A 16,474-nucleotide genomic window follows, 5' to 3' on the forward strand; every position below is an offset into this window, starting at 1 on the left:
GCTCAGCATCCTGATGGACAATTTACCTTCTCCAGCCCCACAGTCATGGCCGACACACAGAAAAAAAAAAAGAAGAATTATGGCCTCAATTTGATTCCGGCCCCGGCTCTGCTTTCCTTGATCAACCTGCTTGTGTTGCTCAAGTGCGAGACAGCAGAACTCGGTCTCCTCTCCCTAATGCTATCAAAAAGACAACAAATCAAGCTCACCCTTGCTGAACCCTGGGAGAACTGAAAAAAAAAAAAAATATATATATATATATATATATATATGAAGAATGATGTATATTAAAAAGGTCTCTTTCTTTCCATCTGGCAAACCACAATTTGACATTTTAATCTTCATTGTTGGACCAGGCTCTAATTCAGTCTTAATATTGGTGGCAATTTGTCATCTGATTATCCCACGAGACTTCGGCTCATAAAGAATCACAAGCGCTGAAGGGCCGATTCATACGCCTAACAATTTGTAAATCACCATGCCTTTCGGAAACGCGGCCCTGGTTGGGTCAGGCCGAGCTTATTTGTGGGTGGGGAAATTGGAGAGTTTGACGTTTGCTGTATTAGCGCCCCATTCAGTTAGCTGGGAGCTAACCGCAGGCCCTCTCTGAGCACCAATCATCCTCCACATTTACACACATCGGAGGAGACAGGCTCTGAATGGGTGGCAATATTCTGAATGTAAGTAAGAAATATTATGAAGCTAGGCTGTGACTGCTAGACTAACAGGACTGTCAGAGTGTGGATTCACTAAGTGTTAGAATGATGAAGTGTTATGAAGGCATTTAGACGTCATTGGGACATTGGGGAATTAAAGCCTTAAGTCCATGTAAACAAAGTCATTCAGGGTGGTTTAGTGGGAATTGCTTCATTGCGGAGAAGCGCAGTGGTACTGACAGAAGACAAAACAAAACATTTATTTATTTTATTTACTATCCAAAACCACCAGTTTTACATATAGTGTTATTAATGGTAAAATATTAGAGATGTCCCGGGCCGATTCAGGCATATTTTAATGGATCTAGTTTCGAGTCTTTGTTACGATATTCAGAGCGTCATCTGGTGTCCCCAAGATGCCATTGACAGACATTATTGCCCAGCAGGCAGAAGTAAGGACTTTCTCAGAAGGTAAATAAAAGAGTTTGGAGTCTGCAGTGTGGAGCTATTTTACATTGGAACATGATAACTGAGCGTTTATCAAACTATCTATGTTTAAATCTATCTACTTCTATGTTTTTAAACCAGCACTGAAAAGCACATTCTGAAGCGAGTGGTGGCTAATGCTAATGCTAATAGACACATGCCATAGAAAACCCTTTAATAATAGTGCATTCACCTATAAAACAGTTCTTTCACATCAGTAGTTGACAAACAACAACAGATATCAGTCCAGAGCCACCTTACTTATTATATCTAATATTTTTCAATTGCTTCAAGATTATTTAGGTGAAAGTTTACAATATTAAGAGCTTGACAATATCCACCTATTCTCAGTAACCAATGAATTAACAAATCGTCTACTCTGTTATAATGACATACTGAACCCTTGCATATATTTGCATGGGATCTAGCAGCCAGTTTGGATACAGACAGCGTGAAACAATGATGCTCAGTTTTGGTTTGCTCTTTGGCCTCAGTGTAGAGCAAACTAGCTGAGATATCAATTATGAAGAGAAGCAAAATCAATTGTCTGAAAAATCTGATTAAAAAATGACAAGACAATGAAGACAATGACAATGAAGACAGCACTGTGAACCTCTGCCTAATATGAAATGTAACTGAAATAGAATTTGACAGGTTTTATTATGTTTAAGCCTGAAGCTTGACAGATGGGTTAGAAAAAAAAATTGAATCTCATAACAGGGCATTTTCTAAAACCATGTCTGAGTGAAAAGCTTTATGTAGGTGAGCTAATTTGCATCTTACACTACTTAACAAAGGTCTTGGTCAAAGGAAAGAACAAATCAATAAAATGTGTAAATCTGCACATGCTGAAGATAACACTGAAAATGAAAAGCAAGACATAATGTGATCATACATAGAATTGGACCATTTTAATTTTCTTCTTTTTTTTTTACGTTTTTGGCACACATATAGAGCTCATTGCAGGTCGGAGAAGGATGACAGTAGATTTACACACATCATAAATGTATATTCAAGCCATTTCTAAGCAACTGCAGATTCCAGTACTATCAGTTCCAACAACTGTACCTACATTCAAGTAACTGGGAGAGCTACAGCCGAAGAACCACCAAGGCACAGGCCTGCCATTACCTACTGCCAAGCTAATTTAGAGGCTGTCATCCAAGAAAGAAGCCCTGCTCCAAAACGAACATCTTCAACCTCAACTAAAGTTTGCAGCTGACCATACAGATAAAGAAAAAGCCTTCTCTGGTAAGGTAAATGGTCAAATGAGCCAAAGAAAGCTGTTAAGCATGGTGGTGGTAGCATAGAGTATACAGCAGAGATCTTCAGTATAATCTCAAACCATTAGCTAGAGAATTGACACAAATGGGTTTCACCAGGACAGTGAACCCAAACACATATCAAAGGTGGTTATGGAATGGTTTAGGCAGGCAAACCTTCAGCTTTTGGAATCGCATTCTCAGTCCCTGAAAGTCCTCAACCCTATGGAGAACATATATAACGTATACTGTGGCAGAAGACCAACCAATTCTGCCATTTTGCCAGAAGCTTGTCGATGGCTACCAAACGCACCTGGTGAAGTTGCAGTGCAAATGTATGTAATTAATTTGAAATGATTTATTAATGTAATTAGAAATATTTGGCAGAATTATCCACAATGAGTGTGTGCAACCTTTCAACCACCGTTTATTGGCTCTTCTGCAGGTGCATGACTAGCACAGTCTCATCCATTAAGTAATTAAAACGTTCAGTTTATGCTAAAGATGGCATGTGAAATGATGACATTTAATTTCTACTAAATTATACTGACATGAGGAATAATGACATTTAATGGGTTTACTTTAAAAGGGCAAAATGCTACAGTTAGCAAAGAGAATCCTTTCTGGCAAAGCCGTACTGTTCCTGAGACAAAAGGAGCAGCCATAGAAACAGACAGTTTAATCAATCAGAGAGGGCAAACGTCTTTCACAGATGTTTAGTCTGGCGTTGAGGGGGGGGAGTTGGATTTGGAGTTACAGCTCGTCAGAAGAATGATATGCTTGATGGTTTTCATGTCCTCAGCAGCTCTGGCTAGTCAAGCACATAATAATCATTCAGAGTGCAATGAAGGCTTGGGATATGGGAGCAATCGCAGCACCCTAAAGCAGAATAGATATACCTTATGGGGGGAAACTAATGAGGTTTAGCTTTATTTCGGTCTCACCTTGTGGACAGGTGTCCTTCAGCCAGCAGCTCAAATTTCCCCTGCCCTGTAGTTTCTTTATAAAACTGACTTTACAAGTTGACTCACCTGACCCAGGCAACAGAATCTAACTGAATTAGGTCTTTGTTTATAGTGGTGTGGTCACTTGTATTCGGCATTGGAGAGTTCAGGCAAGGAAACATGCTGTAAAGAAGAAGTCCTTAAGGATTTGTAGGAATGGCTATTACTTTCCCCAACTTTCCCTAATTGCAGGAGGCTGTTTTTACCAAATGGGTCATGATGATTATCTCAACTGGGTTGACTCATTCTTGGAACATACTGCTACTTCCTAACTTCTCACACAGGACATTGTTCTGAATATATAAAAAAGAGACATAAACACCACCTGGCTAAACAAGACATTTCCAGACACTAAACAAAACATGCAGGTCTCTCTTTATACCATGTCTTACAGTTCTGCAATGATATGAAGTGCAGTGGAACACTTTCCCTCATAAGTCTAGACCAGTCTCTGATGCCCAATTGCTTTCTAAGTAGGGAGACTGTATCAGCCAGTGCAGTTGACAATCAGTGATGGACAAAATCTGGTACTGGAGTGAAGGTAGAAATACAAAAGAGAGTGGCTCAAGTACAACACTAGATTTTACAGTTACTGTTCTATTAAATTGAGCTTCTGTTTACACCGGTGTGGCTGCACACATGAAAAAAACAGCTAATATTTCAACCTGACTCAGTACAGTACATTTCGTTGGGTGAAAGGGGCAGATTTTCTTTGAAAGTGCATCACATACTTTTTCGGACAGTCCAGTTTCTCCACCCTCACCGCTGAGCCACTCGGAAAACAATACCTTTTAAAAACATTCGTAAAGGAGGTGGAATTTCTTGAATATTTTGTAATCTAAGTAATGTAAGTTTGTGCCCCCCCCCCCTCAATGTGTTATTGCTGAGAGTTGATCTTTTCACATTTGTCGAGCAGGCAGTTTAAACCGCTGTGCTATAAAACTACCAAAATATATATAAATTATAAATATATTTATATATATATACATACATATTTTAGTAAATATAGATTAACCAAAATGAAAGCAGCCAATAAATGATTTTGTCATTTATAAATAAATTATTCTAAATAAATTATTTTGTCATTTTTGGATCTTAGTTTGAAATGTCTAATGCAAGAATCACTTGAAAGCAATTTTGTACTGATATGATATGATTTGAACATTTATATCGTGCATCTCTAGTTTTAAGAAAGCTTGTGGAATTGAGTTTCAGTTGTTGAGTTGTACTCAAATTAAAAAGCAAACTATGCTGTTAACTGTTCCTGTTCTGGGCATCCCTTTTTAACCTGATCCGTATGATGTCGGAACCTGAGGCTGAAACTAAAATAGATGAGATGAAATAGAGGACGCGAAGGCCTCCCAGGAACCCATGGCCTGATAACCCTTCCAGACTTTGGCTCGGAGGTCAGTGACGGTGCGAGAAGCTGATTTACTCACATATGTAATAATACTCTCGGCCCGGCCGGAACTCGAAACCCAGGGAAAAGGGTGTAAAGAGCTGGAACTTCTCCGAAAACTTGAGGGGCCCGTTGGGGGAGTGCGGCCTGTTGCATTCCCAGCGCTTGAAGCCCTTGGCTGTGTCGTCGCAGGTGCTGTAGCCATCGTAGTTCACCATGTAGAGGACATAGCGCTCGGTCCTTTCTTCAGGGACAGAGTCCTCATAGTGCGGGCAGTAGACATCTAGGTAGTCGTTGATGCAGACGTCAATGTGGTAGTCTCCGCGGTGGAACCTGAGCAACAGACAGAGAGAGAGAGAGAAACAAGCTGTTAGAAAAGACTCCCACTGCTTTCTGACGTTCTAATGAGTGGTTTATGGCCATGGCCTGCTGTAAGAGGGCTGAAACTCTCTGGCTTGAAAAGAGGCCGAGCAATAGATTTCCCATGCAAATGTTTTCTTTATCTCTTTGAGGATGAGGGGTGTGAGGAACCTGAAACACGCAGGCGTTTCGTGGCTCTGCGTTCCCAGGGCATTGCTAGCATATTTACGATGTTCAAAGTTAACATGAGCTTCCAGTAAATAGGAGGTTGTGTCTATAAATCCCTCAAAGCAAATCTACGTCTGTGTACACACAGACCCAGATGTTGATGGATTGCGTGGAGAGCCCCTTGGAAAAGCAGGAGCCTATCTGATGCCAAACGCTTCTTCTTTTCGGCTTCAGAAATATCCAAGAACTCCGTGGGGTAAGTGGAAAGGGATATGGAAGAAATCAAGCCTTGATACTGGGGGAGATGCACTCAGCTGTCCAAGAGCAAGTCAGGCATGTTTATGGATGAGGCAGAGGAGCGAACGTGCATCACTGCAAGCCTGTCATGTACACAGCATGTCCTTTTTTAGTTTGCATTGCCTGATTCAAATCAAAGGGGGGGGGGGGGGGGGGGTACAGAGCGTTCCCTCCGTGCTCTGTTAGTCAGCATTATCAGAGCTTTAAGTGGATTATACATTGATAACCTCATGTGTTTGGCTTTTAAATGCTAGCTTTCCTCTGGTCGCTAGACCTGTAAACACAGTTGATTCGACATTTCTTCCTCTTTATAAACTTTGCATGCTCTTCTCAACAACCTTGACCGCAAAAGCATCTGCTGCTGGTGGGAAATATTTCGGAGGGAAAGGGGTCAAAGCTTTAACTGGGACTAAGCCTCGTCTCATCAAAGGAATGCCCTGACGTTGAAGCTTGCTGGAACATTTAACTAATCAACTGTAAGTTGTTTTAGATTGGTTAACATTAGAAGCAAATGTATTGATATTTGGCTTCGCAGGAAGAAGCTAGTAGGGACATCATTTACAGACCTCCGGTTTGTAAAGCTGTTTGCATGTCCTTGTGAAGTTCCACAAAGTAGTCTAGCACCAGGGCCAAAATAAACAGCAAGGTTAAACGGCCAGAGAGCGGTGCTGTGATAAAACTGGGCTGGGTGACAATAATTATCAGCGCACTGCTGGATGGCATTGATTTGAACTGGAGCCAGGACAGAGGGAGCAGGATGCACAACGCTGCGGCCGTCTCCGTGGACAAGCGCATATCAGGAGGAGAAGTTAGCGTAGGCACGGCTGAGTGCATGAAAGGTAGGTGTGTATTTTGGGTAGCAAACGACAAGCAATGTGTACAGAAACTACAGAAGAAGTTCCATGAGATTTGCTGGCCTTTTACAGCTACCGCCATCTACGGGCAGCCTTACCTAAGCAATGGATGCAACAATTTCATCAATTCTTCATTTCTTTTTGATAAAATATTGCAATTGGCTGTTAGATCCCGGAAACCTTTACTTGTGGTTCTCATTCAGTGAAGACCTAAACCTAGATATAGGCACACGTCATCATAATTTATGCAGAAAAATCAGTGATCTAAATTCAACCGGTTATGTAAGTGACCACTAGGCCGCTTATGAATGTTTCAGTTAATGGCATTTTTAAAACGTTATGAAAGTGAACTTGTTATTATTATTTCATTTTATTTCATTTCTTCATTAGTTCAGTTCCTGATACTTATTACTGCAATGTCACAAAATTAATAAAGCTATCGCTCTGTCCTTACACTCTTACATAATCAGAACAGACAGAGGCATAATATGATGGCTAACCTCCAGTTCAACCCAGTGTGCTCTGTCTCCACTGACCACTAACAGGAGCCCTTGCATGGCAACACACTGCTGCTGATGGTCACTCTCTTTATGTGCCGGTAGATTAAATGGACTTCGCTATTAGACTTGCATATATATATATATATAGCATACACAATTACAAGTTCAGCCTGTCATTTCTAAACACTGTGTGGTTCAATCGCGAAGAGTCACATAGAAACATAATTGCACCAGCAGAGAAACCAGTTTTCTAACATGCCAAAATGCCTCCGTGAAGCAGCACAAGAGGTTTTAATTAGCTGTTTTAGCTAGGAAAACGAGAGTCAGTAGACAGACATGTACTCTGGATTAAAATAAAGCAGCCTAAGGTTATTTGGAGTTTTTATTCATCTGCTTTGCAGGCTATCCTGTCTCATGGTTTGACCTTTGCCAGAATTACGGTACATCTGTTCACAAATGAGACGTATACTTTTTCATTCATGTATTACTTTATAGAAGAATCTGATCATTAGTATCATAGTAGAAATCCTTTCTTAAACTCTCTTAAAACACATGACTAGAGATGTCCCGATACAGGCATATGTTAATGGAGCCATATCGGCTATTTTAATCCCAATCGCGTTTCGAGTCTTAGTTTTAATCACGCTATTCAGAGCGGCCTCTGGTGTCCTGAAGGCGAACATTATTGCCCAGACAGCAGAAATAAGGACGTTCTCAGTAGGTAAATAAAAGAGTAGAACATGAAAACAGAAAATAATAACAGAAACCTTATCAAACTATCACTCAAACGCTCTGTTTTACCAGCGGGAGAACCGCACAACTTTCTTTGTGGCTGTATTATTTTTACAAACACAAAGATCAGGTCGTTATCAGCCGATCCTCAACATTAAGGAGATTTGGATTGGATCAGGGGGCTAAAATAACCTGAACATCCCTACACGTGACACAATGTTGAGTATCAAGATCTCATTCAGTCGCAGCACCACGTTTACCACAGAACATTCGGCAAGACCGCAAACATAGATGAAGCTACTGGAGCAGCTTGTTTTGAAATACGACTATGGAGCGAGTTCTTCTTCCCACTGCAGCTCTGTTGATGGCTTTTAACCTCCTTGACCACTGCCTGCCAAACTTACATACCAAGAAAACAATACAACTAAACAAAAAAAACACCAACCAAACAAAAAAAACGCTTACAGTGCCTAATGGAAAGGTCCTTGATGCACCGGTAATAAAAAGGGGGTAATTAAAAACTGGGAAAGGATGGCAGGCTAATTGTCAAATTATGCTAATTACATGTCTTTGTTATGCTACAGCTGTTTGGGAGAGAGCTTGAGGTCAAAACACAGTCTACTCTGTAATCAGAAAGGTGGCTTGCCCAAGTTTAGAACATTTATTACAAGCTGATTATAACCCCTGAGGAGCTCAAGATGCAGGGACCCCGTTATTTTCATCTCTCGCTCTCTCTCTCTCTTACTCTGTCTCTCTTTCTCTCTCTCATAGCATTGCAGTTCTGTAGGGTTGCTGAGAGAGGTGGCCAACCACACTGGTCCCTGATTGACCCATTTCCATTACAATTACACAGCCCAGTGAGATCGCCGCTCTTTCTGAATGAAGTCCCATCAGCCGCCAAAATTACTACTCTGCTCTGGCCAGCCCGTAGGAACGAGAGCAAAAAGGGGGAGATAGAGGGAAGCAAAAAAAAAGAAAATCAGAGGAGAGAGGTTCTTTATGATAAAAGACAGGGGTGTGATTGACTATGTGTATTACCTCTGCTACAATAGGCTACCTTCTGTTGGTAAAGTTGATTTGGTCTAAACAGCCTTTACTGCACCCTCACATGAATGAGTTTTGGGCAACCAACATCCTCTTGACGTTTAGTGGTTTGTCCTTCCTTGGACCACTGACCAAAAACACCAAACAAGCCTTGTTGATGTTTCCTGAGATTCTCTGACCCAGTCATCTGACCACAGTGAGCTGGCCCTTTACCTTCAAAATCACTCAGTTCCTCACAGCTGCCCATTTCCCCACCCATCCGACACACCAACTGTTCAGTTGCTTTCTACCATGTATCCCAGCCCTTATGCAATGGTAGCAGTAAGAAGAAGGAACATTCCTGTCCGATGTCTCACAGAGGAAAGTTCGACCAAATCAGCTGGTTCCACTTGCCCTTACCAGCCTCGAGGCTGTTGGAGGAATGAGAAAAATGTATCTTCATCAGTGTCATGTTGCGATTCATCATCTTAAATGCATGTTTTCAAGCAGTTCTCAATCTTTTGGTGCCCTGGAGTTACTAAGAAAGTTCTCACTGGTCAAATGACAAGGGGTTGCTGATTTTCTATCTGTCCTCAAATGAGAACGCAATAGCTGCGTATTATTTGGGAAAAAATATCAAATGTAAAATATGGCATGTACTTTTTATGAGCTCTACAAACTGCAGACAATGCCATTTTTAGGTTTGTTGCATCTGAATAAATCAAACAGTGCTTATTACATTGGGACATTTCTCAAAAAAACAGTGTGTGGTGTGGAAATCAGTATCAGCATCATAAAAACACATCTGGAACACTATAAAACCAGAGCAAACAGATATGTTCTAAACCAGTACAATACAAGACACCTACACCTAACCTTCACCTAGACCTCAGAGAGCACTCTCTTCCAAACATAAGCTGGATTTTGTATATTTTGCAAATATACTACTGCGTTTTACAAGTGAAACAGTCGAAAGCAATTTTGCACAGGCAGTAACTTTTCCCACACACCTGTTGGCAGCCCTAGCAGTTCGGCCAAAAAAGCCGCTTCTCCACTTAGACTACCATTTCCACAGTGCACGCACACTCACGTCAGTTCACATGAAGATCTCCCATCGCTGCCCATCTCAGAAGTTTCAGGCCAAGTAAACAGAAAGGCGCAGAGCTCCAAGCGGGGGAGCACAAGTCAGGGCGGCCGTGCCGTACAGCCGAAATTGGCCGAGCTTTATTCACAGCAGACTGCGTGTTTATAAACCCTCTGTGTCTGCCAGACCATCTCCTGCTCCCCTCTTTTAACCAGAACTTTGCCGTGAAAGTTTTTTTTTTTTGCTGCTTTATACTCCCAGATGAACGCTTTTGGCTGCAGGCTGCACCGGGGAAGTTGACAGGTGCATTTGTTTCTGTGCCCGTTTTTTTCCCTTTCGCCTCTAAACTAGGCTCGCAAAACCGCAGAGCGCGACCGGCCTGGAGCCCAAGGGCTCATTAGGGGCAGCACCAGCTCACAGACTGTGCTTAAGCACATGTGCCAACTTGCACCTAAAATTCTAAGAAATAATGAAACGTATTGCTGAATTAAATCAGCAAAATCGTATTTCTTCGTGTATCTTTTCTTACGTTTTAACGTAAGCAGGTGTAAAAGGATTTTATTAGGGATGTAGGGTCAGAATCTGTGAGAATCTGAGTTGAATGTATATATATATATATTACTGATGCTACTGTCATTCTTTGTTGCTTGCTTCCAAAACTGTTACTAAAAACCTTATGATGAACGTTATTTCTAATCAGCAATGGAAATGAAGACTGTTCATCATGAAATTCTGATAGTTTGGTTGTAAATAATGTGAAACAATATCATTTTTCGTTTTGTTTTGAAAAAATGTCAGAAATGCGACTACTATTTACATAATGAAATAGATGTAAATAGTATAGTAACTTCCAAGGGTTAAATCTTTCCCTCCACCTCTTAACAGATTTACCTGCTTTGATCACAGATCTTCTCAAAGTGCTGAAAAGTTGGAGTCCATTATCTCATCACCTGTGATTTTACACTTTCAACAGCCAAGATCTGAGATGCTTATGTGGAAAGAATCCCATGAAACATTGATCCATTAGCCCAAAACCCCTCTGAGGAGATGAGCGTGGATCGTCCTCAGCTGGGGGGGGGGTTCTTTCTGCCTGGGATTACGCCTCTTTTTCTCTGGGTACATCCTTGAGATTATACTAACCATTTCGTTTTTTAGCTCGGCCGAGATATTAGAAAATCAATACTAGAATGGAGCCCTAATACCTTCAGCTATAACAGTCTCACAAGCAAAGAAGGCCTACATCAGATTATAGAAGCCTGATCCAAAGTCACTTCTGAGCATTTACCACCCAACTCTATCACCTCTGTGAGAGCTTCTAAATCTCTCCTTCACTTTATCAGAGTATCAGAGTTATTAACCCCCCTCCCCATACACACCCACCCACACACATAGCCCTATCTACACTGTTCTCCTTTGCTTAGCAGAACGTCACCTGCCTCTTCTCTCCTGGCATGTTTGGAAACATTATCATTCCAAAACAACAGGATAAGACACGTTGAGAAATTTCCAAGAACAACACATGTTGGCTGATTTACTGGGATTAATTCCTGGGCTGATTTACAATGCAGGGACATCAAATTTAACTGCTCGCCCAGCCAGCATGTGGAATGTATTTACTCCAGAAGTGAGAGAAGCTGCTTCTGATTCCAGATCGCAGATGACTGGTGAATTCGATGTAGGTTTTAAGACTAGCATTTGCGAGGTGGCCTTGGGCGCAAGGTTGTGGCGCGGTGCCTGCGAATTTTATTTATGTGATTAAACTTCTTCCTGGCCACCATTAAAACCTGCCGACGAGGAGCCTGTTCCTAGGAGGCAGAAGCACAGGCCGAGAAGTGAGAATGGAAATGCGGCATTCATTAAAACAGTCCTCTCCTCAATCAGTCCTTCTTCTTCCCTCAGGACTCTCGGAGCTACCAGCAACTCGGAAGTCCGGGACCAGGCCCACCCCTCCCTCCCTCCCTCCCTCCATGAAAAACACGCAAAAGCTGTGGAAGAAAATCTCAGCGGCATGTCTTTATATCATCAGCAGTATATTATACAAGCCTCCCCACCTGCTGCTCTCCTCTCGCACTGATTCAATATGAGAACCAGCTGCATGCAATAAAACTTAATGCTGTCCCAGCACAGGTAATATTTGTAATTCTAGCGGCTTGATCCCACCTCATTTTCCAGTAAACCAGGACGGCATTTAGGCAGTTTTGGCATTTGGCTGTCACAGGCAGAACGTATGGCTTTCTCAAATGATCTGCGACACGGCAAGAACTGTGGACACATCAGTGCTGGAAAACGCAAAGGAATATGTTTATCTTGGCATAGTTGGATTATGAAAGTTTGGTACATGGAAGTGACATCCTATGAACCTCTGTTGTCTTTTCATGGAAAAGAAAATAATCAAACTGATTATGTATTTATTTATGGCGTTTCTGAGGCAATTTTCTGAGTTCTCTATGACAAGCGTGTACACCCTGTCCAGACAAACCCTGTGGCTGCAGCTTTTCCCGTGCCAGTGTCGGCAGAACTGTGACTTAAACTTGGCGAGCAAGGAAGCTTAAGCCGGGAAAGCAAGTGGGGCTAAATCTCTGGCCTGACCATATACTCTCGCCAATGACCGCTCCTTGGTCTGCAAACTGGACTACCTTACACTTCAGCTAGCCACACATCAGAAGGGGAACTCAAGAACGGCAAAACTGGGAAAGTGAGCAAGTGCTAAAAGGTTATACTTGGTTACAGTCTCTTCAGCTAGCCTACCACACACTGCACAGAGAGGACACTGAGAGGACAGCAACACTAATCAAGTAAGACTTGGAAATGTCTACAATGTTGTTTTGTAACACAGTGCTATGCCAGGCTAGGCTACTTTCATTATATGAAAGAGTGCCTTTTATCTTTACTGAACCTTATAATGCTTATATGTTTTGGTACTTTTTTTTACTTTTCAGATAAGTACTTCTTCACATATAATATACAGATGGATCACTTCTAAAAGATAAAAAGAGAAAAATGAGAAAAAAATCTCAACTAATGATATTTTCTCAGCATTGTGTATAATCACAGTAAAACAAGCTACAGCTGGTTTTAATTTAATTCAATTTAATTTTAATTACTGCATTAGGGTTTCTTGAATCATGGGTCAGTCAATATGTGACTCCAGGGCTACCCATGTCACTCATTTACCTCTGTGCCAAAAAGAACTAATCTGATTAACTAAAATATTCATGTTTTGTTCAGAAATGTACAGACAGCGACATCATTTCACAGGCCAGCTTAAGTCAGGCCAGGCCCGTCCAAAAGTGGACATCCAAGCACGTATCGCGGCAGTCTGTATTTACTGGGATAGTCCTCGTTAGTCAGGCCAGACAACATATGCTCTACACATGTTTCTTCTCTCTCTCTTTTACTTGTCCTTTCGCAGAGCACTGCAAGCTAATTCTGGTTGGAAAAGGAATGCAAGCCAGGGCCTAGAGAGTGGTGGAGGAGGAGGTTAGGTTAGAGTCCCTCCATTCCTTTTCCTGAGTGGAAAGAAAAAGAGGGAGAGAGACGACAAGAAAGAAAGAGGCGAGAGCTAGCGAGCTCTTTATCTTGTGGAGTCTTCTCTGTGACCACGCTGCCACTAAGACTCTTTTGCTCCAAGCCATTCTCTGTGGTCAACTCCCACAGGAGTTTTGAAGGTTCATTTGAGTCTAGCTTTCTGACAGCGGCAGCAGGAGCAGCGGCAGCAGAAGCAGCGACTCGGCTCAGTCTGAAAAAGCTTTTTGTGTGTGTGTGTGTCAGTGTGCGAGTGTGTCTTGGGAATCTGTAGGTCTGGTGGGTGGCCTTAGAGAAGGTTTAGAAGAGGTGAGGGGCAAACAGACTCGGCCGAGGAGAGCGGACCAGACGTCTGCCCACCTATTTATTATTAAGATAGAGAAGGGTTAATGAGGTCCATGCATCACTAGCCGCGCGAAGATGAATCGATGCATCAAGGAGCTTATCCGTCCGACGGGTCAGTCCGAATCGCTAGCGGCCTCTGCTTTTGTCTCTTTCCCTCTCTGCTTCCTTCCCTTCCTACCGCTCCCTCCTCCCTTCCAAAGTCTTCATTTCTTTCGCTCCCACTCTCCATACTTTCCCCCTTTTTTTCTAGCCACAAGCCAAACATTTATAATTATGAAACTACGCTAACGACGGTAAACAGCGATGGTGGGGGGGGGGTGGCTCTGGTCTAAACAGGCCACTGGAGTTCTCTCTGATGTGTAATTTCACCGGGGTCAGTGAGAGTGCAACACCCCGCAGCGCAACACATTTACTGTGGATTAAACTCAACAAGTCATTCCTCACTCTCTCTTTCTCTCTCTTCTTTCACCTCCGGCATTCCCAGCTCCGAGCGCGGGTTTATTTCTCCAAGAGGACAAATGGCTGGGCTCAATATAAACTTCCTTAGGTTTTTTATTCAATTGTTTACGCCGCGTATTTATTACTCTGCTGGCGGTTAAGGCTGCTCAAACAGATAAGCATAAGCACAGGGTGGAATCAAACATCTGTGAGTCTTGATCTATGTCTTGCTTTCCTGTATACAACTTACACCAAGAGTTATCTTCTAAATACTTGAACCTGGATGGGTTTGTTTTCCACAACCTGCTCGGCTAAGCGGTTTCTCCGGTGTTTAGCAAACTTGATCAGTGAACCTACATAGTAATTGCTTGTAATGAGGTTCCACCGCAAAAGACAAAGCAGTAAGTGATTCAGGGAAAGAAGAGCAGCCAACGCTGGCAGCTTGCCGTGATTTCCTCAGAACTTCAAGGGTGTTCAAGGGTCCTGACACAAAAACTAGCACCAACCAAGACTGGCCAGTATATGACCTTCCATGGGCTCTTTCATTGGTGCCGTGTGAACCTGTTGATGGGGTTAACAAATCCTCCACAGGAAACGAACCAACTGGCTTGAATATGGATGCAATTATTGTATTATTGTAAAGTTTGAAAGCCCTTATTAAAATCAATACCAACAATTTGCTGAGTAAGGCTTGTTTCTGCTAAAAAGAAGAGCACACTTCTATTTAGTCAGTGAATTTATCCAGTGGCAAAGAACACTGGTAAAACTACAGGCAAATGGTTGGCAGATTCCAGACGTTGGCTTGGTGTGTCAGGGTCCTAAGACGTGGATGAATAGCACAAATCACGACAAATAGGAAAATGGAAAGTGGTGGAGATGGCACATACAGGAGCATTCAGTCTTGCTGACATAGCTGTAAAGTGGAGAGACCTTGACCGAAGCTGAAAAACGCATCCAGCCTGATTCCTGTTTTAACTGTAATGCTAAGAGCTCAGCCTCAGAGTTAGCTTGGATGTTTGCTAATGGATCTGCAAAGGAACTGCAAAGGTAAGAGTGGCAGTTTGAAGGAAATGCATGCTATACGATGGTATCTTGAGCAAACGTTCCACACAAATGAATCATCTTACCAAGTTTGGCCTCAATTTCCTCCCGTAGGTCACTCTCTTAATGTATTAGTGGTTTTATTTGGCGATGTAAACACAGCGGTGCTACTGTTGAGCTCAGAGGGTAGATTACACTTTATTAAGGCTGAAATATGGATTAAATCTCATAATTAACTTTTATTCTCTTACCCCTCAGACATAACACACACACACAGCTGCTCCTATCTTAGCTCGCTTAATCCAGCCCAATGACTGATCATCCATTTATCTCTTACAAAGTAGTTGAAGCATTTTCTCTGCTAAAGCTTCTGTGTCCAAGCGTCATGGTGTTCAAGACTGGATACCTCTAGCCAGTTTATACCACATACCGCACATTTCTTACCACAAGGTATGACAGCTGACTTTTTAACTCGTGATTAATCATAATTAATTACAGAATATTGTTGTGATTAATGCACTTAAACATTTTAATCAATTGACACCACTAATGTATATTTATATACCAGTGTATTGTAGTAATGTGAATAGTACAGTGTAGAAATAGTGGCGTTAAACAGCTTCCGGTTGTGTTTAAAAACGTGCTTCGGCCAAGACAAACTAGCCTGTTGACAATGTTGGAGGGACTTCCAAACATGGTATCTGCCCTCCTTTTGGTTGTGCTGAAGCCCAATAAGGAATTTGGAGGAATGCTGAAGACTGAATGCTGAAACAGTGACCGTAACAACGGTCCATAGGGAGACAATTTGGTCACAGCCACGGTGTGTGTGTGTGTGGCTGTGTTTGTGCTGCTGGCGCCCTCGTGCAGTGTACAACTGTAACAGTGTTACAGAGCGATCGGTTATGGCCGACCATGCTGAAAAGCAGCCGGTTCTGGTCATCGGTCGATGGCTCGGAGCATCTCTAAATACAGCCATCTGTCCTACGGACTGAGATGCTGCGCTGAGGCAGCCCCCACCCCCACCACCTTCTCTCTCTCTCTCTTTCTGACTCATGGGAGTTATTCTCTGATCATCTTGAAGAAACACCCTCTGCCCAATACACACAAAGCCCAGGTTTCCCATTGTTTTTAGTAGATAATTACACCTCAGCCTCCCCTGGGCAAAGGTAAATTAAGGCTGCGGCCTTCACAGCACTCTCTCTCTCTCTCTCTCTCTCTCTCTGCCTCTCCAGACAGCTCCAGTAGAGAAGGCAGAGGGCTGTGATTGCAAGCTACATCCACTGGTCACCTCAATCTGACC

General features: G+C 42.4%; 1 protein-coding gene across 2 annotated transcripts in view; it reads right to left on the reverse strand.

Annotated features, from left to right (window-relative positions):
- The window catches only part of efna5b (ephrin-A5b), a 111,512-nt gene that overhangs the window by 15,455 nt on the left and 79,583 nt on the right, over nt 1-16,474 (reverse strand). For both annotated transcript variants that reach the window (XM_072681913.1, XM_072681912.1), the window contains exon 2: nt 4,848-5,140. In XM_072681913.1, the coding sequence (XP_072538014.1) occupies nt 4,848-5,140 (293 nt within the window). The remainder of the gene's footprint in view (nt 1-4,847; nt 5,141-16,474) is intronic.

Source organism: Salminus brasiliensis, chromosome 6 (genome assembly GCF_030463535.1).
Source record: "Salminus brasiliensis chromosome 6, fSalBra1.hap2, whole genome shotgun sequence".
NCBI classification, from domain to species: Eukaryota; Metazoa; Chordata; class Actinopteri; order Characiformes; family Bryconidae; genus Salminus; species Salminus brasiliensis.